Source organism: Neospora caninum, chromosome VI (assembly GCF_000208865.1).
Source record: "Neospora caninum Liverpool complete genome, chromosome VI".
NCBI lineage: Eukaryota > Apicomplexa > Conoidasida > Eucoccidiorida > Sarcocystidae > Neospora > Neospora caninum.
The window spans coordinates 1853683-1875961 of NC_018392.1; the positions used below are offsets into that span (position 1 = coordinate 1853683).

A 22279-nucleotide genomic window follows, 5' to 3' on the forward strand; every position below is an offset into this window, starting at 1 on the left:
ACCTCACCCCGTGCTTGCCTTTCTCTTCGTATGTGGTATCCCTCTGCTCTCAGGAAAGTCGAGTGTCGTTCGCTGGCTAGCCAGCGCCCTTCGTGAGCCGCTGTGTGAGATGCGGCTTTCGCCCACGATGGACTCTTCAGATCTTTTCGGTGCTTTCCAAAATGTAGACGATTTCGGAGAGTTGCTTGAGATTGCTGCCCAGGTTGATTCTCTTGCCCTGGGATTTATTCAGCAGTGTACTACTTCTCCAGAGGAAGAGGTGTGGCCTGCCGACGTAGAGCAGACTCTGAGCACTCTGCAGGCGGGTCGAGCACGACTGGAATTCGTCAGAGGCTTTACTAGGACGAGTGTAACCGACAACGGCCGGGATGCTCAGCAGCAAGGAGGGGACGGGTTCACATCTCTTGGTGAGGCATGCCGAAACGTACTGCGGATTGTGATGAAGGCCTCTGGATTAGCTCCGAAACGCCCTGCCTCAGAGGGCCTTCAGCTGTCCCCAGGGCGAGGTAGCTGTGTGTGGGGTAGTCTTCGCTGCCTAGGACTGGACGCAAAGCGTCTAAATCGACGTCTCGTGAAGCTGATGGCATCTAGGTCGAAACCGTCCACTGGTGCAGCGGAAGGCGGTTCGCAGAGGTTCAAGTGGCAAGATAGCCCACTAGTGACGGCGGTTGAACGGGGGAGCTGGATGCTGCTCCGTGATGCACACCTTTGTCCACCAGCTGTCTTAGATCGGCTGAACGCCCTGCTGGAAGAAAATGGCGAGCTGCTTCTTACTGAGTCAGGACGGCCTCGTCGGTTGCGGCCTCATTCGCAATTCCGTATTTTCTTGACAGCCGAGACCGAACGGGCGAAGGCTCTCTCAAACGCGCTCAGGAACCGTTGCTTGGAAGTTTTCGTTCAGTCAGCAGCAGGCGCCGCCACGCAAGGTTACAAGGGAGTTACGGACGTCATAGAGGGCAAAGATGTCGAGACGACCGCAGATGCCGGGACAAGTGATGCTCTCGCCCTGACTTATTCCCTTGGTGACAGCCGCACTCAGACGTGCAAAGACGTTTCCATACTCAAGCAGTCACCGACGATACCGAGGCAGCTTAGCGGCGATGCGACATCAGCTTTCCGTCGGTTCGTGAAAGCGCTTCTTCGGTTTGATGGACGGGATAGAGCCTCGCGCGCCGACGACGACTTCCCCGCAGAAAGCTACGAACACAGCGCCACCCAGAGAGTTTGCTCTGCCGGCTTCTTGACGAGATGCGGTTCAGCCTGGGTTCAGCCGTTGCTGGAGGCAAGTATGGCACCTCCTTCTGTCGGGTTCGCCACCGATCCGGGTTGGAAGCCGGGTCAGTCGGGGTCCGCAGTTGTTACTTTGAGACTTCTAGGAAAGTTCCTGGACTGGAGCAGAGTCCAGCACCGGGGCGACAACATCCCAGGCGAGATTTGTGATGCGGCAGGACACATGGATGCAACGAGAATCGCTGTTGCAGAGTTTGACGGGTGCGACAAGGGGACGTATTTGCTCGCGGCTGCTATGGGCGGAACACACGCTAGACTTATTGGTCTCATGGAGAAGCTGGCAGGCAATGAGATTCAGATGTTCCTGAAGCTGGCACGTAGGGAACTCACTTCAAGGTCGTCGGGCACCATCTACGGGTACACCACCGAGGGCGACTCTTTGCAGGCGGGCGAATCTCTCAGCGTCACGGACGACGAATGGGGAGCCACGGTACATGGCTCAAGTGAGAAGGAACAATCCGTCCGGAGGTTTTTGCAACATCTACGCGAAGGGTTTGCGGAGCCTATCCTTGCTGAAGGGCTCCGAAGACTGGCAGAGATGGTGCAGCAATCAAGTTCTGGAAAGAAGGCGCGAACCCGGGCGACGTGGGGTTGTCTGCAGGGCTGGTGTCAAACGTACCTTTCTACTTGTCGGTTGGCAGAGGCGGACCAGAAGGATTCTTGCGACAACTCCACGCTTGTTGCTGACGATGTTGCCGAAGACCACGGGACGTGCTCGGCTTCCGACCCTTTCCTGAACTCCATCGATTTCAATCAACTCTTCACCTCATTCTTGTGGAGGTATGCCGATGTCTTTGGCGATGGTCCCGTTTGGAGGCTGGTTCTTTTGCTGCTTCTTCAAGCGTCTCTCGAGTCACAGGCGGCTTGTGCTGGGCTTCGGATTGGGCTGCCCGGCGTCGAAAGGCAAGGCCCGCACGCCACTGCTTCTCAAAACCTGGCCTCGCGGCAGGGATCGCGTGCGGCATTCCACGCGGACAGTTCCGCCGGCATCATGCTTCCGGGTTCCTCGCACAGCCTTCTCCAGCCGGCCCTCCAATACCTCTGCACAACATCCTCAGCGACAGCCACTCTTGGGTACATGCCAACTGGACCTGCGACGCAGATCCGCACTGAGGCAGCGCTGCTTCTGGCCCTCCTGCACTCCCGCCGAAGCTTCCAGACGGACGGCGCGACCCTAGGCGACGTCGCCATAGCGCTTCAGATGATCGTTGCTCACTCCGCGTCAAAAGCGGAGCTGTTGCAGCGTCTTTCGTTCTTGTCCGCAGTCTGCACTGCGTACAGCGAGCCCCACACGAGGACAAATCTGGCCCAGGGTGCAGGTCGGGTCGGTGTCAGTCCAGGGGGCGATGGGCCGTTGTCTCCCCAGACCCCACGCGGTCGCGCCCGTGGGAAACGGGAACGCATCGACAGTGGGTCGGAGAGGCCGCAGGAAGAGGCAGAATCTGGAGCGGCTCTGCACTCTTTCACGTCTCTTGTCGATGCCTTGTCAGAGGAGTACCTGCTCGCATCTGTCGAGGCTCTGTCGGGCAGCGTCGAAACCGCAGGCAGGGCCTTCACTGCAATGTCTGTACTTCGTCAGCGCCTTCAGGGGGATGAGGTTCCCGTCTCGCGAGGACTAGTCAGTGGCCTCCCGCCAGTGTTGGAAGCGTACAAAACACTCGCGTGCTGGAATGTGTCGCACGAAGCGGCAGCTCAGGGTGTAGAGTCTCGCGAAGCTAAGTCTCGAACAAGACCAAGAACGTATGTCGGAGAAATGCCTGACAACAAGCACACCGCGGTTGACCAAGGAGCGGGGATGACGCTGCCAGCCAGTGGCGAAAGCGACAATGCGCTTGCTACATCTGTAGAGGAAATGCGTCTCCTTCGCAGCCTGTTACAAGCTTTCGAGGCGGCATTCCGCTCCCTGCTGTTGCCTGCTCGATTAGTCGCCTCTCGGCAACTTGTTGAAGCTAAAACGCGGACAGATCTTGATGCTTGGGCAACAAAATTTCTCTCCCCTAGGTTTTCTGCTTTTTGCGGCATTTCCGACACCCCACCTGTCTTTGGGCGTACCGCGGGGCCAAGCAATGGAACAGAAATGGAATCATACCCGGAAAGCCAGATAAAGGCAGCAGTGTGTCCTGAACCAGGGAGCCAGGGCGTCGGCAAAGGCGCTTGCGCTTCAGGAACTCGACGAGGGCCAGCGTTTTGCGTATTGCTTCTGTCGCACATGCAAGCGACTGGAATACCTTTTCACTGGGAGATGAAACGGTATTCCCACCACGAGAATGCGGAGAGCTTTGCAGGACATGCAGATGCTGTTTTCTCTCTCGTGACGCCGGCGTTTCTCCTTTCGTTACACGATGCACTTATGCGGGCGTATGACCACTTGGTTTCAGAAATTACCGTGCACTTTACAAACCCTCGCCGTTGCTCCGTTGTCACTCTTGATGCTCGGCGACTTGATGGGAGCGGGCTGCAAATGCGTGATGCGATTCGGAAGCACACTGCGGGTCTGGCCGTACTGACAGAGTCATTTGTTTGCCTCATCCACCTCCTCGAGCACCTCCTCAAAGCCTATCCGTTCAGCGACCTCGTGGCGACCTGTCCGTGGGCGAGCCGTAGAGACCCTAACCTCGAAGCAGCCGTCGACTCACGCCGTGCCGCGGTCCCGTGCGGGTCGTCGCGCTTGGATGCCCACAGCCTTGGTATCCAAGAAGGGATGTTGCTTCGTGACAAAAGGAAGGAAGTCGTCAGCAGGACGGCGGACGCCAAGTGGGCCAACGAAGCGTGGGCAGCCGCTAAACCCGCAGTCGCTCTGCTGCTACGCAGCCTGATTCCATCTGTGCTCCACGTGATGGATGTATGCCCACATGCCTTTTCCGACGCTATCCTGCGACAGTCAGTGTTAACTCTCGGAGAGCTGGCGGGGGTCGGCCGTTGGACTTACATTCATTCAGGAGAGCAGGCGTCGCTGGCCGGTTGCCCACAGAAGACTGCGCGCGAGTGGAGTATTCAGCCTGACCGAAGAGGGACCTCTCTTGCGAACCTGGAGCTTCATTCTTCATGCCGGAGGACCACAGACTTCAACAGCATGAGGACGTCGAATCACGTGGCGTCAGTCTTCCTGACTTGTCGCATGCAGCCGCCTGTGCATTCCCTTGCTTCGTGGCTGCTTCGTGCTCTGCAACAGGCAGCCGTGATGGCGTCGTCAGTCTCCGCGGCACTTCCTGATTCTGCGTCACTGGCACCATCCAGCAGCTCGGAACCGTATAGCTTTGACTTGGCGATGCAGGCCGTCGAGGCGTTCGCGCACTCCGCACCTACTTTGCCATCTTTGGTTTCCTTTCTTCAACGCGTGAGCAGGCCAGCGATGGACAGAGCCGCCTGCGTAGGCGAGAATGCCCCGATCGGTGATCGCGGCCAGGCCTCCGTATCCACTCGAGCGTCCTTGCACGACCTCTTCTCCTCTCCTACGCCTCGTTTCCTCAAGTATGCAGTGTCGTTTGGCGCTTTACTGAGAGCGTCTGGCGCGTGTTACGAGCAGGGGCAGGTAATTCGTGCGCGAAACATCGAGCGGCAGCTCCTTGGGTATTTGCTGCTGGCGCGGTCACGCGACCAGGGTGGAATCCGTGGACACGGCCAGGCGCTCGAGTTGTCCGCTGATAGCCAGATCCTTGTTACAGCGGGCGTCAATAGTTCCCCCTGGGCCGAAGGCGGCTGCCCTGCCGTGGCGCGAATCACGCGGCTGCACACCCGACTCGCGGTTCTGCAGCATGCGTGGCTGCTTTGGCGCGCTGGCGCACTCGCTTTGGCAGGTGAATCAGGGAAAGAGCTCAGAAACGAGGAAGCATGCGCCAATGACACGTGTTCCTACACCTCAACAGGGAGTGGCGCTGCCCCAGTCGCTAGTCTCACCCAGGAGCTTGTCCAGCATCTTCAACTTGTCGCGCCCTTGTTCTTCCAATCAACTGGGTGCAGCGGTTCGGGAAGAAGAGCACGAGGATTGGGCATGCCGAAGCTCGCAATGGAGATAGGAAACGAGGGTGAACAGTGGACGACGGGCATCCGAGATTGTTTCCCGCCAGCGTTAGTGGAAGGCTCGTCGGCATTTGTATCTTTCTGCTGGGAACTGGAAGCGAAGGCCCCTTTAAGGAAAAGCGAGTTGCGCGCTGACTCAGGAGCGAAGAGTTCGGCTCCCCGTAGAAGGCACCAGCAGACTTCACAAGGAAGGCGGTGCGTTGCTGACGCGACAGGACTGGGTCTGGAAGCGATTTCATGCACACTGGCTGCGCTTTTTGATGTCGCGTCGTTCGCCGCTGAGGTCTCAGGAAGCGTGCGCGGGAACCCGTCACAGATGATGGTGGATGGCGTTGGTGGCTGTAAACCTCGGAGCGAGGCAGACGGAGATGAAGCGGGCAGAGAATCTGCCAAGCTGCTTCAGGTTGGCCTTTTGCCGGTTCGGACCCTTGAGGCAGTTGCGGATCTTGCCGGTCGCATCTCCAATTTCCTAGAGGATACCAACAGGGAAGGCAATCCGATCAGTGGTGCCCTGACACTCGCCCCTGAAAAAACGGCGGCAGGAAGCGGTTTCCCAGCCGCGGCTGCAGCCGCTCTGCCGGCCGTGAACGACGGGCGCCTTCACCTTTCCCACCTTGAGGTGGCGGCCTCAGTCCCCGCCATGCTAGACAGCGCGTCGTGGACAGGTTACACCTTCGAAATGTGCTCCGAGATGCTGGAGCACGCCACTGTTGCAAGCGCTCGGCATTTGGTTGCCGCCGCTCTTCGGCTGAGACGCCAACTGCACTGGTTTGCGACGCAGGCCAATAAACGAGCGATTTCCGGGGCAAAACGCGGCCTCCGGAGCTTGGAGTCGAACGCCTACAAGAAGGAAGGCAGCTCGTCTGCACCTCGGAACGTCTCCCACACGCTGGCGACTATCGAGCCGAAACTTCAGGAGCCGCTGGATGATGTGACGAAAGAAAAGGCCAGATGGCTAACCCTTCTTGGATTCTTCACGGCACTTGCGTCCTCAGCGCCGGAGAATATTGAGAAAGTGCAAACGGAGGATGCTGATCAGCGGCCTGGCCATTCGCGTTCGGCAGAGAGTCTGGAGGAGAGTATGGAAGGGTCGCGGCACCGGGGCTGCTCCACAGCAGCGTTGTGCAACCAGACGACCGAATTGATCATGCAGAAGGTAAACGCACCACAACGAGGCTGTCCAGAACCGCCGCGTGCTTCTAGTCGGCACCGAAGCCCGAGCATGCTGGACGCCCGTGAGACCTCAAGGTACCTGAGATTGCTGGCGGCAGGGGACGCCGGCCACTCTCCAAATCAGGCACCAGCGTCCTTTGGTGCCTCGACGCCCGTAGTGCGCCGCGTGAAGCTGCCAGAGGAAGCGTTTCCAGAGGAGCAGTTAGCAGCGAACGCTAGGCGCTATGCTGGCGCAACTGCGAATCTTCTTGCCGCATTGGTCGCCCCTTGCGACACAGAGAGCGATCGAGGGCTGCCGACCGATGGACACGAGGGCGGATATTGGCGCGGAGTCCTAGGAGTGACGCTAGGCTTGTGGGGAGCGCATGCGGCGGTTGCAGGATCAGCCAAGGCGCTGAGGGAGCGTTGCTCGATGCAGAAGCTAGCTGACGAGGCGGATAGAGACATTCTGCAAGTGAACGCAACCATGGAGGCTTGGCGGCTCATGGGTCTGCTTGTTGCCGGAGTGAATGCACCTCCGGAAGTGGAGACAGCAGGCCTGGAGTCCATGCATCCCGACCACCCACGAGGGGACTCTGCAGGCAAGGAAAAAGGCGTTGGGGGGGCGCCGAGCACACCCAGAAGCGACGCTTGCGTCGGGTCCGACTCTCCACACACTGCAGCAACGGCTGTCTTGCGTCAAGAACAACGACGTATGCAGCGTTTCGTTGCCGAGCTGGACCAGAAGATTAAAAGCGGCAGTTTAATGGGAGAAATGCTTGAGGTTCCACACGACATTTTGAGGTTGATAGAGCTGCGGTGTTGCCCTGAGGTGGAGAGTTCACTTTGCCTGACCGGCCAGACTGGCGGTCTCCGGGATGCCACCATGACAGAGGACGTCGTGCGTGCAGACGGGACATCACGGGCCACTGCGATGGAAGTGGACTACGTGCCGGGGACGTGGGAGGGAAGTGAACAAGCCAAACGCGGCAGTTATTTTGGACAAGCTGAAGCAACCGACTGCGTCATCTCAGCGTTTCGAGATGCCGCCGCTGTACGTGACCAGGACACGGAAGCGATGCAGAAGAAGGCAGAAACCTTTCTCCTTACTTCCTTGTCACCAGAGACGTAAGTGCCGAACCTCAGCTTTGACCCTGTACCCAGGCTGGCCTGATGTTGACGACTCCCGAGTGGCTGTGATTAGAGAACTTGTCATCGTGCGAAACGCTCTCCTCAAGAATGATGATCCGCAGGTGACGACCCACTTGATTGGTGTCTCTCTTGCCCTCCCGATTCTGTGTTTTGCGGCCCGTCGGCATGCACACATCAAGCGGTTGCGTTCGTATGCTCCCAGATAGTTCGTGCAAAGGCGTCCTCGAGTGCTGCTTGGCGTGGCACGCAATGCACTGGGAAAGGCGAGGGTTGGACGATTCAGAAATCGCCGCTAGATGCCGAGAGGGATAGCGCGTTGATTCCACTTCCCGCGTGATCGATTTCGCGCTGGCTGAACTGGTCATGCCCCCATTCTGTCTTGTTTGGTTCTTGCTGTGTGACTGTTTACAGGCTGGCGGCGCTGCCTCTCAATTTCCTTGAGCCGTTTTTGGTTCCGGAGTCTCACAGTGGAGGAAAGCTACGCCCCTTCAACACAGGCTCCCTACTGCAACCTCCCTCCGTTGACGCTCTTCATTCTTTCATGTCTGCTGTTGGAGGGCTCAGTTCGACGTGCCTGTCCTTCATCGCGTCTTTACGTTCCAAACATCCGGTTCAACACCTCCCGCACCGACTCGCATTTTCCCTCTTCTTCTTCCTCCACGGTCTTCAGGAGGTTGTCTTGACGAGTTGTTTGCTGCGCACTGCGGCGCCGTCTCCCATCGGGCGGTTGCTTCCTGTCCCCCCTCCGTCGACACAAGCTGCAGTGGCAACTGGGGTCCGGGCCCAGGGTGAGGATATCGAGGGACACGCGGCTTCTGAGGCATTTTCTGGGGAGCTTTCCATGCAAGACGGCAGCGGTGCTGCGGCAGCTTTGGTACCAGGTTTGACTCCTGTGGCGATGACGCATCGGTGCTGCGCAACGATTGACTTTGGCCGAGTGCCCTTACAGGTGCCGGGCGCCCGTGCCGAGACAGTGTTTCCCATTCTTGTTCAGTGCGGGTCAGAGACAACGCAGGTGGATCCAGGCATCCGCGACGCTTCAGATCTCGTCTCCGTGTCTGACGCTGAGGGGCCCAAGCATGGACTCGACCGGAAGCGTGATTCATCAGGTATCCCTCTGCTGCAGCAGGCTTTGTGGCTGGTGCATCGCGAGAGGGCATCCGCGGATAACGGAGCCTCGGCGCAGTCAACCTGTGAGCCGGTTCGCGTCGACATGGGAAGCAGGAGTGCCGATGCTACCCCCAAGGACGCCTCCGGCATGTGGCCTGTGTATACGTTTGTGGCTACACAGTATCGAGACGGCTGTACCGCAGCGCAACGGCGCTGTCTTCTGCGGGCTCTAAGACAGCTAGCAGATCACCAAATCGCTTTGCGGCATCGGGCACAGGCGGAGGAAAACCAGGGGACGAGCAGGGCGGATGTCCTCGCCCGTTTAGCTGAACTTGTTGAGGACCGTTCCGCTGTGCCCGAGGGTACTCCTGCGACCGTCGCTGGACGGCGTGGAGCTCTGAAAGCCGCGAGACAGAGCGCGGTGCGAGAGGAAGTCGAAGAACTTTTCCCGTCAGGGGAGGACGAACTCACAGGTGCGCCAAAGGATGAGGCAGCTAGCGACAACTTGGAAAATGGAGAGGGTGACGGGAGCGGCGGGACACAGTACACGCAGTGGTGTGACACGACCGAGGCTGTCGAGACCGGCGATTCACAACAGGGAAGCGACCAGGAGAACAGCAGTAAGCGTTTCGACGCGAGAGCTGCAGAGCTGTGGCAGCAACTGATGGAAGTTGAGGGAGAGCAGATTAGCCTCGTGGCCGACGAGCTGGCGGACCGCTCAGGGACAAGGAATGGGCGCGGCGCCAAGGCCCCCGGTGTCGCAGATCACGACGAAAGGCTGCATTCCGGGCGGACAGCAATGATTGGCGCGCTCTGTCTGTCGATGGTTAGTAAACGGGCGACGGCGCGTGCACCGACCTCGGCAGCACCCTTTCTCCTGACGCTCACTTCCCACACCGGGGAGCCCCTGCCGGCTGTCCGCATTCCGGCTGCCTTGGACTCTGAATCTGGGCCGTCTCTGCTTGCCCTCATTCTCCGGGTCGCCTCTCTGCTGCTTCCGTCTTCTCCGTGCGAGCTCGAGCGCGAAGAACGGCAGCTGCAGGAACTCCTTCACGACGACCTTCTGGACGAGCACGGCGAGTTCGACAAGGACCTCGCCGTGGAGGAAGAAACCCTGCAGAACACGGATTCGGCGCAGGCCTCCCAAGCGGATGCGACGGGCGACGGCAGTCAATCGACTCTGGCGGCGCCTACGCCAGAAGCGGTCGAGCGGCAGCTGGCGCTGGAGCGACGTCAACGTGAACGTGAACGCGCGCGGAAACTGCGGTTTTCACAGCTTCTGTCGGGCGGCTCTTCGTGGGGATCGAAGAAAGGCCTCCGCGGCGAACTGTCCGCTGCATGCTCGTTCTACGCGTCGGGGCATCCCAGCCTCCTTCGTGCTCTGTGGCCAGCCGTAGAAAGGCTGGACACAGTTGCGCGGCTTTTCCTCCATGTCGTTGAAGAACACCCTGCTCTCGAATCTGTCCTGGCTCTGGTGGAAAAGATCGCGAATCTCTCACTTCTGCGAACGCCTCCCGCCATAGCAGTGAACATGCTCGAGGGCCTCCTCGATCGAGCGGAAACCTGGCGACAGTCGATAGATCCCTACCACATTGCCATGCTGATTGAGCAAAAGTGTCCGGATTGGGAACTGCGAGACCTTACGGAGACAGAGAAGGAAGAGCGGCAGCGACTGGCCAACGAGGCAGGGCGCAGCGGCGTGCCTGAGGCGTCTGCGACTAAAAAAGATCAAAGTGAAACACCGCAGACCGCGACACCCGAGAAAGCCGAAGCGCCTTCGAGACTCTTGGTGTCGCGGATGTTGTTCCGAAGATGGGAAGCAGCCGTAGCAGCAGTACAGCGACAAGTGGTGTTGCTGCGTCAGCGTCAACTCCAGGAGTGGCGTTTCCTGCGCGAATTCCGGGAGCAGAAAGAAAGCCACGTGGCCGTTCAGTGGATGCCGTTTTTGTGGTGTGCAGAAGCCGCATGCGATCCATCACACGATTCCGAATCCGGCGACGACGCTGTGAAGGCATCTGAGTCGCAGGATAGATCTCCAGCAGCGATTGCCGCGCAGCTTCTCCACCAAAAAGCCGGTGCGGGCGCTCTTCTCGAACTTCTTCTCCAGTTTCTTCGCTCTGCGTCTCTCGGCCAGTGGGAGACTCGCGTTAAAATGCTGGAGGTTTGCGGAGCCATGCGCCGGGATCTGTGTTACCTACGGGACGGCGCTGTCCGCCAGCAACGCCCGGCCCGAAAGGGAACATTTGGAGCAGAGACGGGCAACACAGTTCCACAGAATGTCTCCGACTGCCCCGCAGTGCAGAGCAAAGCTTCGGATACGCCTCAAAGAACGGACTGCGAACTCGAGATGTCGAAGGAGATGATTTCTGGGGCGCTGCTGCAGCACCTGGCCCGCTTCACTGTTGCTTCGGGGTGGACAGTTGCAGTGGAAGCGGAACTGCGACGAGCGCGCAAGGAGATGGATCGCAGAGTCCACGAATTGGTGAAGCTCACACGCTGGGACATCAACAACCGCGTGGCCATGAAAGAGTAAGCGGACGTGTGAACGTAGATAACGGTTTGAAAATGGAGTGGAAGTTCGCATAGCAGAAGGGTTATTGCGCACGGCTTTGTTTTCTCCCCCAGCTTCACAAGGGATCTTCGCATAGTCGATAATGGCAAATCCCTGTAAAGTACATTCGCCATGTGTAGTTGAGTCTAGTACAGATCTATCTATCTATCTATCTATCTATCTATCTATAAATCTGGCCAAGCTCCATCTGTGTACAAGCTGTACAGCGTTACCACTAGTTTGCCGTGAGTGGCGTTTGCCTGACAGACTCTTTTTCTGGCATGAACCACAGGCAGACACTGGTATGCAGTCTGCAGCACCTTTCTGTATCAGCGATTGTCCAGCGACAGACGATTTCGGTCCAAGTGTGAGCGGGACTGTAGGCACGACGGTGATGGTAAAACAGTCGCAGTCAGGAAATTTAGCGGGGTTTAGAGTCACATTTTATTTGAAAGATAGCTCCAACTACGGAAGCTCGACCGGTGGGATTCTCTTTGCCAGGTCCGGCATACCACTTTCGATGTGGAAGGCGGAGCCCTGTTTGCGCCACCCTTGGCCGAAAAGACTACGCCGGTATGCGGTCGTTTTTGTCTGTGCTTTGTTCGTTCGCCAGATCCATTCACCGGACTCACTACGAGCTGCGAAAGGCTATTAAGAAATTTGAGGAAACTGTCATTCTGGCGGCGGGTCCCACAGTGTTGGCGACGCCTGCCGCTGCAGCTGTTCTCGGCAGAATCGTGACGTTTGTTTTGAATCAACCGCTTGAGACTGTCCTTACCCCTGGAACTCACGCCGCCGACGAGATGGACTCGTCTCCGGAGCAGACTTCCCGTCTTGGTACCGCCCTCGCAGATGTGGTTCGCACCGTTCCGCTTTTCTCGGACGTGTTCCGAACTGACTTCGGCGTCCAGAGTGGCCGCTCCAACCAGGTCGATCCAGCCTCGAATTCTCTGAGGCCGTCGCTTTCATCGGACCCTTTCATTGTCCAACTGTTTGGCGGCGCTGCGCTGGTAGATACGACGATGACAGATCTCGCGCATGAGTTTGCAGCCTTGTCATCCGAGTTCTCTCGAGCTCGAGACGGTCTTGAAACTGCTGCAGCCGCAGGCGCCGGCCGTGAAACTGAAGAGGAGGCTGCGAGTGCCGCAGAGCCTCCCATTAGTCGACAGCAACTGCAGCGGATGTACTTGACGTTTAAACAATCTCTACAGTCTACCTTGAAGGTGCCTGTCTTAAGGACGGCAGCGTCTTCGTCGCTGGTAGTCCTGGCGCTTTCGGACGACACGGGGCTTCCTTCTGCGTCTCCACATCCGCTGACCAGCGGCTGCTTCCTTGAGGCTGTCGATCCTACCGCGCGTGCTGGTGCGCGTCTCGCTTTCTCCCCAAAGTCTCCCAGTGACAAGGCGCCACCTTTCTCACTCGACAAGGTCACCGCTCAGGGACACCGAAACTTCTCCGTGGCCTTACTTCCCAGTCTCCTCGTCCCAACCTGGAAGTCAGCTTCCAGACACTGGTACCCGCAATTGCAAGTATTCTGGCAACTCCTCCGACTCTCGACTCCTCACCGGGATGTGGTCCAGGACCGTCCGCTTCTCCTAGGTCTGCTAGCCTCTTTACTCCTTCAACAAAGTCAGCAGCGGCGCCGTTGCTGGACAGCCGCCGCGGGCTTGCAGCGCGCGATCGATTTTCTTGAAGTGAGCTGTGCGGGGCCGACCGTGGCGCTCACTAGGGAAGCCTTCGAACGCCTTCTGGAGGCACTGGAACGCACCAGAGAGGCGTTGGAGCAGTGCAGACTGATTCTCCTCTCTCCTGAAGAGGCTGGGCGCTACAGGGACTGTGCACCATCAGCGCGAACAGGGGAAGGCCAGAATCAAGGAGAGGGACGGGAAACAGGACAAGGGACTGACGCACGTGCCATGAAGAGCGACCGAAGTGGATCGAGCATACCGAACGCGCTCTGCGGTGGACAGCCGTGGGAACTGGATGAGAATGCCGTGGAGACTGTTGATGGACCGGTCGAGAGGGGAGAGTGGGAGGCGGAACGTCGGCGACTTCAGGACTCACATGTCCTTCTACAGGACTGTGTGGACGCAGCAAGGAACACGCAGCAACTCCTCCTGCAGTCGCCTGAGTGGAGAGTGACTCGATACATGGCTGAGGGAAGAACCGCCGCAAAAGACGTGCTTCGGGCCCGCTGCCAAGTCTCGCAGGAAACGCCTGATCCCCCCATTGGCGCTGTGCGTGTCCGGGTGTCTCTGTTGCGAGAGTTGCGACAGCGCTGCGTCGCCGTGGAACAGCGCCTGCTTCATGAGGCGACCAACACGGCTCTTGCGGCCGACCTCCCGTCTGTTGCTTTGAGCGGCCTCGTCGATTGCCTTAAACAGCAGCGAGCTTGGATTGAGGCTCCCCTTCTCGCCTATGATACCCACGCAGAGGCGTGCGCTCCCTACGAGCTCGATGCTTGCAGAGCTCTGATGGAACGCCTGGGGGGAATTCTAGGGACGTCTGGGAAAGCCGGTGCCGCGTCGACGGTGGATACATCCCTGTTTGGCGGCGTATCGTCTCAGACTCATCCTGTCCTGGAGCGTTTTCCTGTCCCGTCTCTAGAGGAGGCGTTCCCTTTCGAGGAGCTTGCTTCCGCTCTTCAGGCCTTTTCCCTCGACCTTCCCCCCGTATCGTCGCTCGCAGCCCGGCCCACTGCTACGGACGGCTGTGCAGAAGAACGCGGGGCGGCCGTGAAGTTGGCATGCCAGGCGGTCTTGAGGGGACTCGCACTCGTCCTGGTCGCCTTTGACTGCTTGGAGGGGACGAGTCGAATCGGTCTGGCTGCGGCGCAACAAATGCAGCTTCTCATGGAGCGTGGCTTGGGAAACCTCGACGTCAAGGGCGAGGAAGAAGAAGCGACAAATGGACAGAGGGACGAATGGGTTGCTGGCACAGGACTGGGCGACGGGACAGGCGAGAAGGATGTGACGGACCAGCTGGAAGACGAGTGGCAGTTTGACGGCGAGAAGGGCGGAGACGAGAACGAACAACGCGACACCAAGGAGAATGGCGACAAGAAGGATAAGGCAAGTTCGCGGAGGACAGGACGACAGAACCACTCGGTTCCTCGTTTAAGCGAGAGGGGACTGTCTGCTGCGCTTCCTTAGAATGGCTCTCCCACTGACCCCCGCAGGCCCCGAAGTGCAACCGCGTTTCCCTTTTCTTCATCACGCTCCGCTTTGTGTCATGGGTTTCGCTCTTTCGCTGCACTGGTGTGTGTGCAGGATGACGCCATGGAAGTCTCTTTTGACTTCGACGGAGCGGAAACTGCGAAACCACGTGAAGATGACGAACGCGAGGGGAGGCAACGGAAAGGCGAAGAGGAGCAGGAAGACGTCGAAATGAAAGAGGGTGACGTGGACCTAGATGAAGGAGGCCAGTTGGAGAACAAGAGGTGGGAAGGGAAAGGCAGTGACGAGGAGGACAACGACAGCGATGAACCAGCCAATAACGAGCGCAAGAAGGGGAAGAGCGAACAAATTGAGGCCGAAGGTGGGGAAAAGGAGGGAGAGACCGAACTCCAGGCGGCAGACGAGACGCCAGAAGGCAGGCGGAAGCAAGACCCAGACAACAAGGAAGACGGGAAGAAAGACATGCCGTTGGACGAGGAAGCAGACGATCAGGTGCGTTGACGATTCGATGAAGAACTCTTCGCTGACGTGTTGGAAGAGTGGCAGATACCTTACGTCTAACTAGAGGGAAGAGCCACTGAACAGTTCCCAGCGCCGTTGCTGAGACATTTCAGGACGACGCGCGCCAATGTGGAGGATTGAAGGCTGGCGGTTGGCGCTTGAGGGGCTGCTCTGCTCTCACTGTTTTTTAACTGTGGTTTGAAGCGCCGTTTCCGACGCATCCTGTGTGCGTGCCATTTTGCAGGAGGTCTCGTCGGGCGATGCTGACCAGACAGAGGAAGGCGAAGAGGAGACGCAAGATTATAAGGTCAAGATTGAAGGCGGCCAGGGCGACAAAGAGGAAGAGGCTCCCGATGACCAGGAGGGCCTTGGCAAGGATGAGCTCCCTCAAAAATCCGAAGATCAGGACGCGGGCGGAGAGGGCGACATCGAGGAAGAACAAGACAATGCAGACGAGTCGGAGAGTTGCGACGAGGCAGCGGAACAGCAAGCCGGTGAAATGAACCATCGCGGGTCAGAGGCGCAAGGCGAAACTGGCCAGCAGGAGGATCTGGACGTCGATGCGGACTTGGTCTGCGACGCGGGCGAGGAGTCCGATGCTGAAGGAGAAGCCGAGCCTCAGGACTCGGAAGCCGTCGACGGCGCCGAGGGCGAAGAGTCTCAGGCCCAAACTACGAGCTGTGATCAAGGCGACACAGGACGCAACGAGCCAGAGGCTGACCCAGGCGACGCAGGAGAGGAAGACTCAGGAGAGCAAGGCGCGGATGCAGAAGACGACGCAAACGCGGACAAGCAGGATCCCCATCACCAGGGTAAGTGCGGAGGTGACGGTTGGCACCGAAGATGCGCTTTTAGAAGCACGTCTCTCGGGTGTTGGGCGTGCGCGGGCAGATGACCGACTCCTGGAAAAAGGTTCAAGTTGGCTTTATAACTTTAATTTACCGGGAAAGTTTCCGCACGACACGAGCCTGATCGCAGCGTCCTGATGGGCCCGATGCCGGTGGAAGGACGTATCCGGGGGTGACCTACGGAGGCGTCACCCTGGCAGTTTGTGAGGCCTTGCCCATGTAGACGCGGCAAGAGAGGACGGTGTACCGGTGCTTCAAGTCGCCTGCCGAGGAGGAAACACAAGAGGCCGCTGAGTGTTTCCGTTTCCTTGGCAGAGGATACGTCTTCTCTGAGGAGACGGGAACATACTAATGACGGTTCCTTGCACTCGAGAGGGAGGAAAGACAGCGGGACCTGTCTTTTCCTGTTGCTGAGGCCAAGCGCGACTGTTGCAAGTATCTATCTTACACGTCTTCGTTTCTCTGTGGCAGTGGCAGGCCAGCGGGATGCACACCCACGACCGGTAGAGGGTCTCACCGGAATCGCAGCGGGCCCACGTGTTCGTCTCGCTTTCGCTTGTGCATGCTTGTGCGGTGCGGTCGCATGCAAGAGATGTCCGCAGGAAAGCCCCGGATGAACGGTGGACAGGGATGGGGTTGGAGATTTGGGTCGCCAGCATTTTGTCGCTGGGCAAGAGTCATACGCATGTCGACTCGAGCTGCTATTGTTAGCTGAAACAGCGTGGCGCCCGCCGGCATGCATTTATGCGTGGGCACCCTTTGAGCGTTTCAAAGAGTCAGCGCTGCGGACGCGGCAGGCTGGCAGTCTGGTTCTGTGCAGATATTGAGGATCGTGGATCTTGTGGACTAGTTCGCGTCTCGTACATCCATGCCACAGGCCTTCTGCATGCATCCATTCCAGCGCACAAGTGACGTATGCGTGCTTCTCGAGAGCCGAACTTTGCCGTGCACCGCCGACTCGTTTGCATGGAAAGGAACAACCATGGTGCCGTTGAAGAAACCCGCCGCTGAGGCCGCCGCCATGTTGGCTAGTGTGTGCCTTAGCGTGGTGACTGCATGCGGTGACAGGACGTCATGCGCGTGTCCAAATCCCGAGGTCATCGCGAAGGTTGGCGCGAGCATAGTGACAGAGCTGTAGCTGTTGTGCCCATCTGTGGGAATCATTGGGCGGATGTGGAGACGTGTGGAAACGTTTGCTCTGAGTCGGGCTTCTGAGTGGTCGTGGGGTTGCGAGGCAGTGTTGCCTGCGCCCCCAACCTCCCGTAGCTGTTTGTGGCGGTGCCTTGCGGTTCTCAACTTGATCCTGATCAACGTGGGGTGCACCGTTGTGCATGCAGGTCTGTTAGCGCCTGAGGGCCTCCAGCCTGACGACGAGCCTCCTCCAGAAGAAACCGAGCAGCCAGAGTCGGCTCCGCGACCGTCTCAGGAGGCAGCGTTCGGGGTCGAGGGCCAGGATAGGTGAGAAAAAGGTCTGACATTAGACTGCAGACACTCCTTTCGCGTTTGAAGTCCCGCTCGGCGCTCACGAGAAGGAACTTTGCGTACCTGTGCGTCTCGATAGACTTGGTGTCTGCGTGCGAGACCCACGCTCTATCTGTTGTTGCGGAGCTGTCTGGATGACACCCCACTTGATTGAAGCCAGTAGAGACGCCGGCGAGAAGGCAGGTTCCTGCGTAGCTTGTCTTGCTCTTCTCGGCTGAGCTGTGTTAACGCCGCTGTTGTATCTCGTGCCGACTGCGCTCTTCTTGCGTCACAGTGCCATTCAGCAGTCTGAGGCCTCCGAAGCGCCGGCGACGCGTGGCGCAGATGCAGCATCGACTGAGGCCGCTGCTGGAGCCGAGAAGGACACAGAGAATTTGCAAACGGCGAGCACGTCCCGGAATTCGGACGCATCGCCTTCAACGTCTGCGTCTCTTCAGCATCCGTCTTTGCCAGCAAACCCATTGGAAGGCGGCAGCAAGGAAATCCATCGGTGGCTGGAGCGGGTGCGACTCGCCGAGCAACAAGACAGCACACCCGAAAGCCCTTGCCTGGAAGAGGGAGAGAATGAAGACGAAGATGCCTCGCCAGCGGGTCGTGAGGACGCGCAGGAGCCTATGCGAGCGGAACAGGGTGCACTCTGTGAAAAGGACGACCAAGGGGAGATGGAGGGACTGGCCGAGAGTACAAACTTGCAAGACAGCGTTTCCAAGCAAACTCGCCGGTATGACCCCTCTGACGAGAAATTTGCAAGACCGAATAACGTTTTCAGTACTCAACACGAATCGTGGGACACCTCCTGAACCCTTAGTGACGTCTTTTTTGTCACGGCCAATCTGCAAGCTGACTTACGGCGATCGCATAGGTTGTTCGCTAGCCTCTTTTGCTAGCGTGTTGCCGCCATTCTCCCATTAATACATTTTAAACAGGGTTCTCGCTTTCTGCCGTTTTCCCACGGTGTGCTCAGGGAGCAGCAGAATGAAGGCATGGCGGAGGACCAGGCTGACGAAGGTGTAGAGGGCGACTCCCTGACAGAAAGTGAGTGCGGGCTCACAGTTAGCGGGTCGGAACAAGGGTTTGGGCGGCGCACATCCGAGCAATTTCGTGTTTCCCGTTTGAGGTCGCCTCGCTGTAACTTTTTTTTCTCCCAATGGTATCTGAACGGCAGGGGGAAGACGACGAGCTGAATGGAGTTCCAGGTGCTCTCGCAGGGGTACAGGTAACCTCTGCAGGATCTCTGGAACTCATCTCTTCTGACACGTAGTTGGAAGGTCCGTCACCCATTTGCAACACCGCCCGCTTACTCGTATCCAGAGATAGATGCAAAGGCAAGGCGTTGGCGGATACGAACTCCTCGTAGAAGCCTCTTGTCATGAGGAGCGGGACTCGCTCGCTGGCTGTGGTTCGACAGCGAGACACGGACGAAGCGTTTGCAGTAGCACCTGTGTTCGCTATTTGCCATCTCACGTCGACTGTCCACTGCCTGTGCGTTGCTGCAGAACCGGCATCGCCAGGTGATCCGGAGCCACCGGATATACGCAAGGCATCTGGCCCCGTCGCACCCGGTGCGGAGCATCCTGAAGACGACGACGGACCTAAAAGGGAACAGAAAGATGAATCGGTTGAGGAGCGTGGAAGGGAAGACCGCCAGGACGACAGGTCGCCGGAGGCGCTGCTTGAGGAGCTCCAGCCCAGAAGCGACGGGGACGGTGAGCCTACGGTGACTCAGTCGCAACCTGTTCAAGAACGCCAGGAGCAGGTCGAGGGCAACGCTGTTGGAGACGCAGAGGAAGAGACTGAGAACCAGGAAAATGACGATGAAGCTGGAAGCAAGGAACTCGACGGTGTCCGGGGGAGACTGACCGACGAAGAGGCACAGGGTGAGTGGCGCATGACTCCGTAGCTTGGCTTCACTACACGTTTTCAAAAAGCCGGAAACTGCCCTCTTCTCAAGCGGGACAGATGAGGTGTGCACGGAAAAGGAACGCTGGCGACGGTAGTGCTCAACGCGGCAACACTGTCGCTTGAACCGCGCCAGGACTGTCACACAGAAGCTGCTTTTAATGCCACTGGAGAACATGAAAGGGAAGCACAACACGAGTTTTGCATTTGCCTCGGTGTCTTAAACTGGCGTTAGGGTTTTCCCTCCAGCGTGCTGATGCAAACCTCCGTCAAAGTCAACGGCTTCTGTGGCGATGGGGTCTTGTGTGCAATTCCTTTCCCGGTTGTGTGCATGCAGAGCTTTGGCAACTTCACAAGACAGCCACTGCCCCCGCAGCAGCCTCGCTCTGCGAGGCTCTCAGACTGGCCCTGGAGCCGACGCGTGCGGGAGGCTGGGAAGGGGGGTATCGTTCCGGTGAGCATGCCTGACGGTGTGTCGAATGTGTCGACCTCATAGCCTTCTCAACGTCTTGCATCTTTCTCACTGAGCCAGAGGGAGAGGGGAATCAGTCTCTCTGTCTTGTCTGCCCGTTCTTCGTCGGATGTGCTCGCGTGGGAGTTTCCACGGAATGGCTGACACGTAGTTGTTGCGAGACAAGGCGCCCGGAGCGGCTTGGAACACCAGGGAGGGACGCGCGTACCACCATCGGGATAGAACAACTCTGTGCAGTGTCACCGGGTGGCTTTCGAGGGAGGGGGCCCGCGACAGACTTTGCCAGACTTTGCTCACACCGCCGTTTGCGACTGAGACGCCGGTGCCGACTCTCTGCTGGAGAAACCCCGTGGTGTCAAGTGGTAATTGCTGTTTGCTAGGCCACGGCATATGTCTCGAAAATGGTAGCGTGTGAGGAGTCGTGCCGCAGTCTGTTCTCGCCTTGTTGTTTGCTCAGGAAAAAAGCTGCACATGCGTCGGGTGCTTGCATTCATTGCAAGCGAATACCAGCAAGACAAGATTTGGCTGCGGCGTCGGAAGAAGACCAAGCGCAACTACCGCATCGTCGTCGCGGGTGACAATTCGCGCAGCATGATGGAAGGTCGCGTAGCGCGGAAAGCGCTGGAAGCTCTCGCGACACTGTGCAGCGCCTTCAGCCTTCTTCAGGTAATTTAGGAGGCCTGAGGGCAACGGGCGGGATGACTTCATAATCGGCGTCTGCGGGCTGTGGTGACTCTATTATTAGCTGCGAAGCGCAGAGTCGGCGTCATCCACACAGCCCTGCGCCCCTGTGAATATTTCCAACACGATCTGACTGTGCGCTTTACACCCAGAAAGAGCACAAGCATACTGCAAGCGAAGGCGTCGCTGTTTCCACCGAGTTGGGTCAGGACAAGACTGGCAACATTGTTGACAGGGTGCACGCCTAGGAGTGCGGCGGCCCTACTTGGACTTCCGTGCACCGTCGAGTCATACTTCGGGCTGCACCGACGCTGACAATATATATATATATATATATATATATATACATATGCATATGTATATATGCATATTCTAGAGAATCACTCCGATGGGGACATCTATGAAGATCGTTATTTTTCGAGAGAAATACAGGCTGCGCATATGGGATGCTCGTATTCATGTGTTCAGGTTGGACAGATCGGCGTGTGCGCGTTCGGCGGCAAAGCACCGGAGGTTGTTGTGCCTCTGTCGACGGAAGTGGGCGGTACTGATGGAGCACGCATTGCCCAGACCTTCACGTTTATGGAAGAGACAAAAGATAGCCACGACCGAGCGGTGGCGGATGTTCTTAAGCTGGCTGTGAGCTTGCTGGAGGGAGACACCGGCGGAGAGGGCGGTGGTGACGGTGCTCTAAGCATGATTTTGATTTTAACGGATGGCCGCTTCAACAAAGGATATGCAGCCAAGTGGGTTAACATGGCTATCTCTCGAGGATACATCCCGCTCGTCTTGATCATTGACAATCCGGCTGCCACACCGGCAGTCGCCGACTCGCCGACTGCAGACGGCACCAAAAAGGGTACCGGCGGAGATGGATCAGCGCAAAGCAGACGGAGTGGAGAGCGAAACACAAGTATCTACGACATGAAGCAAGTCATTCAAGAGGGGACTGACATACGCGTGGTGCCTTGGCTGGATGACTTCCCGTTTCCGTTTTATGCCGTCGTCCAGGATGTGCGACTTTTGCCCACGGTGCTTGGCGACATAGTGCGGCAGTGGGTGGAGGCTACGGCTCGCCCCCGATGAAGAATGTCATAAGCTTTTTGTTTCACTGCGTTAAAGGAGCTACAATTTGTACACCGTGCAGATGAGGAAGGACCAAATATGGACACCAAGGGACATCTACTTTTTGTCGTTTTCCTGTGTATCTGCCAAGCGGATCTGGTGATCTAAGTCATCGCGTATCTTGACGTCTACCAATCCACATCTCTATGCGTCAACTCAACTAGGACTAACGTAGCCACTTCTTGTGCTGAGACTGCGCGAACACAGAAGCCCCTCTCTCTTCCATCAGATGCGATCGCCTGTTTTGCCTGTTCCACGCACCGAAGCTTAGGAATTGGAGCATCACGGTGTCAGACCAACCTCTGCCGTCTCGTCTCGTGTACAGCGTGTGCTCAGCACCGGAAAAATCAATTCAGATAAAAGCGTCCTTTCATCGGCGACCGGGAAATAAAGGCGTTTCCGTGGCGTTTCGTTCGCGGCTCAGATACACATGTAGCAGACCTGCGAACACTGCAAGGATCCTCGCGCCCGTTTTCGAGCCGCGTTTGTTTTCTTGCGAATGCCAGATTCTCTCAAAGGAGCACGGTAGTAACACCGGACGCCCGCGAAGAATGCTTGGGCTTCCACGTCACAAACATGTGCCTGTTGCAAACTCCTGAGGAACCTGATGCTCGAAACAGGCAAAGTACCACCCGGACAAGCGCTGAACATACGAGAGGAACGGCTCGGAAAGTGGATCCACAGCATCGCTCCGTTTTTTTGCTCCGAGACTTTCCGGGTTGAACTAGGAGCCCCATCTTCAGATGCAGAGATGCCACGAATGGTTAGGAACGCACTGCGCCCCTTTCTCCCGTGACTTGCGCACTTACGTTTACCATTG

General features: G+C 57.8%; 1 protein-coding gene across 1 annotated transcript in view; it reads left to right on the top strand.

Annotated features, from left to right (window-relative positions):
• The window catches only part of NCLIV_017650 (hypothetical protein), a gene marked incomplete at both ends in the record, with an annotated part of 35349 nt that extends 13929 nt beyond the window's left edge, over nucleotides 1-21420 (top strand). Inside the window, 12 exons of the mRNA XM_003881957.1 lie at nucleotides 54-7590; nucleotides 8026-11253; nucleotides 11889-14382; nucleotides 14545-14943; nucleotides 15197-15764; nucleotides 17138-17258; nucleotides 17557-18003; nucleotides 18247-18317; nucleotides 18779-19159; nucleotides 19519-19635; nucleotides 20111-20319; nucleotides 20803-21420. Coding sequence (XP_003882006.1) covers nucleotides 54-7590; nucleotides 8026-11253; nucleotides 11889-14382; nucleotides 14545-14943; nucleotides 15197-15764; nucleotides 17138-17258; nucleotides 17557-18003; nucleotides 18247-18317; nucleotides 18779-19159; nucleotides 19519-19635; nucleotides 20111-20319; nucleotides 20803-21420 — 16190 coding nt within the window. The remainder of the gene's footprint in view (nucleotides 1-53; nucleotides 7591-8025; nucleotides 11254-11888; nucleotides 14383-14544; nucleotides 14944-15196; nucleotides 15765-17137; nucleotides 17259-17556; nucleotides 18004-18246; nucleotides 18318-18778; nucleotides 19160-19518; nucleotides 19636-20110; nucleotides 20320-20802) is intronic.
• Between the last annotated feature and the right edge of the window lie 859 nt (nucleotides 21421-22279).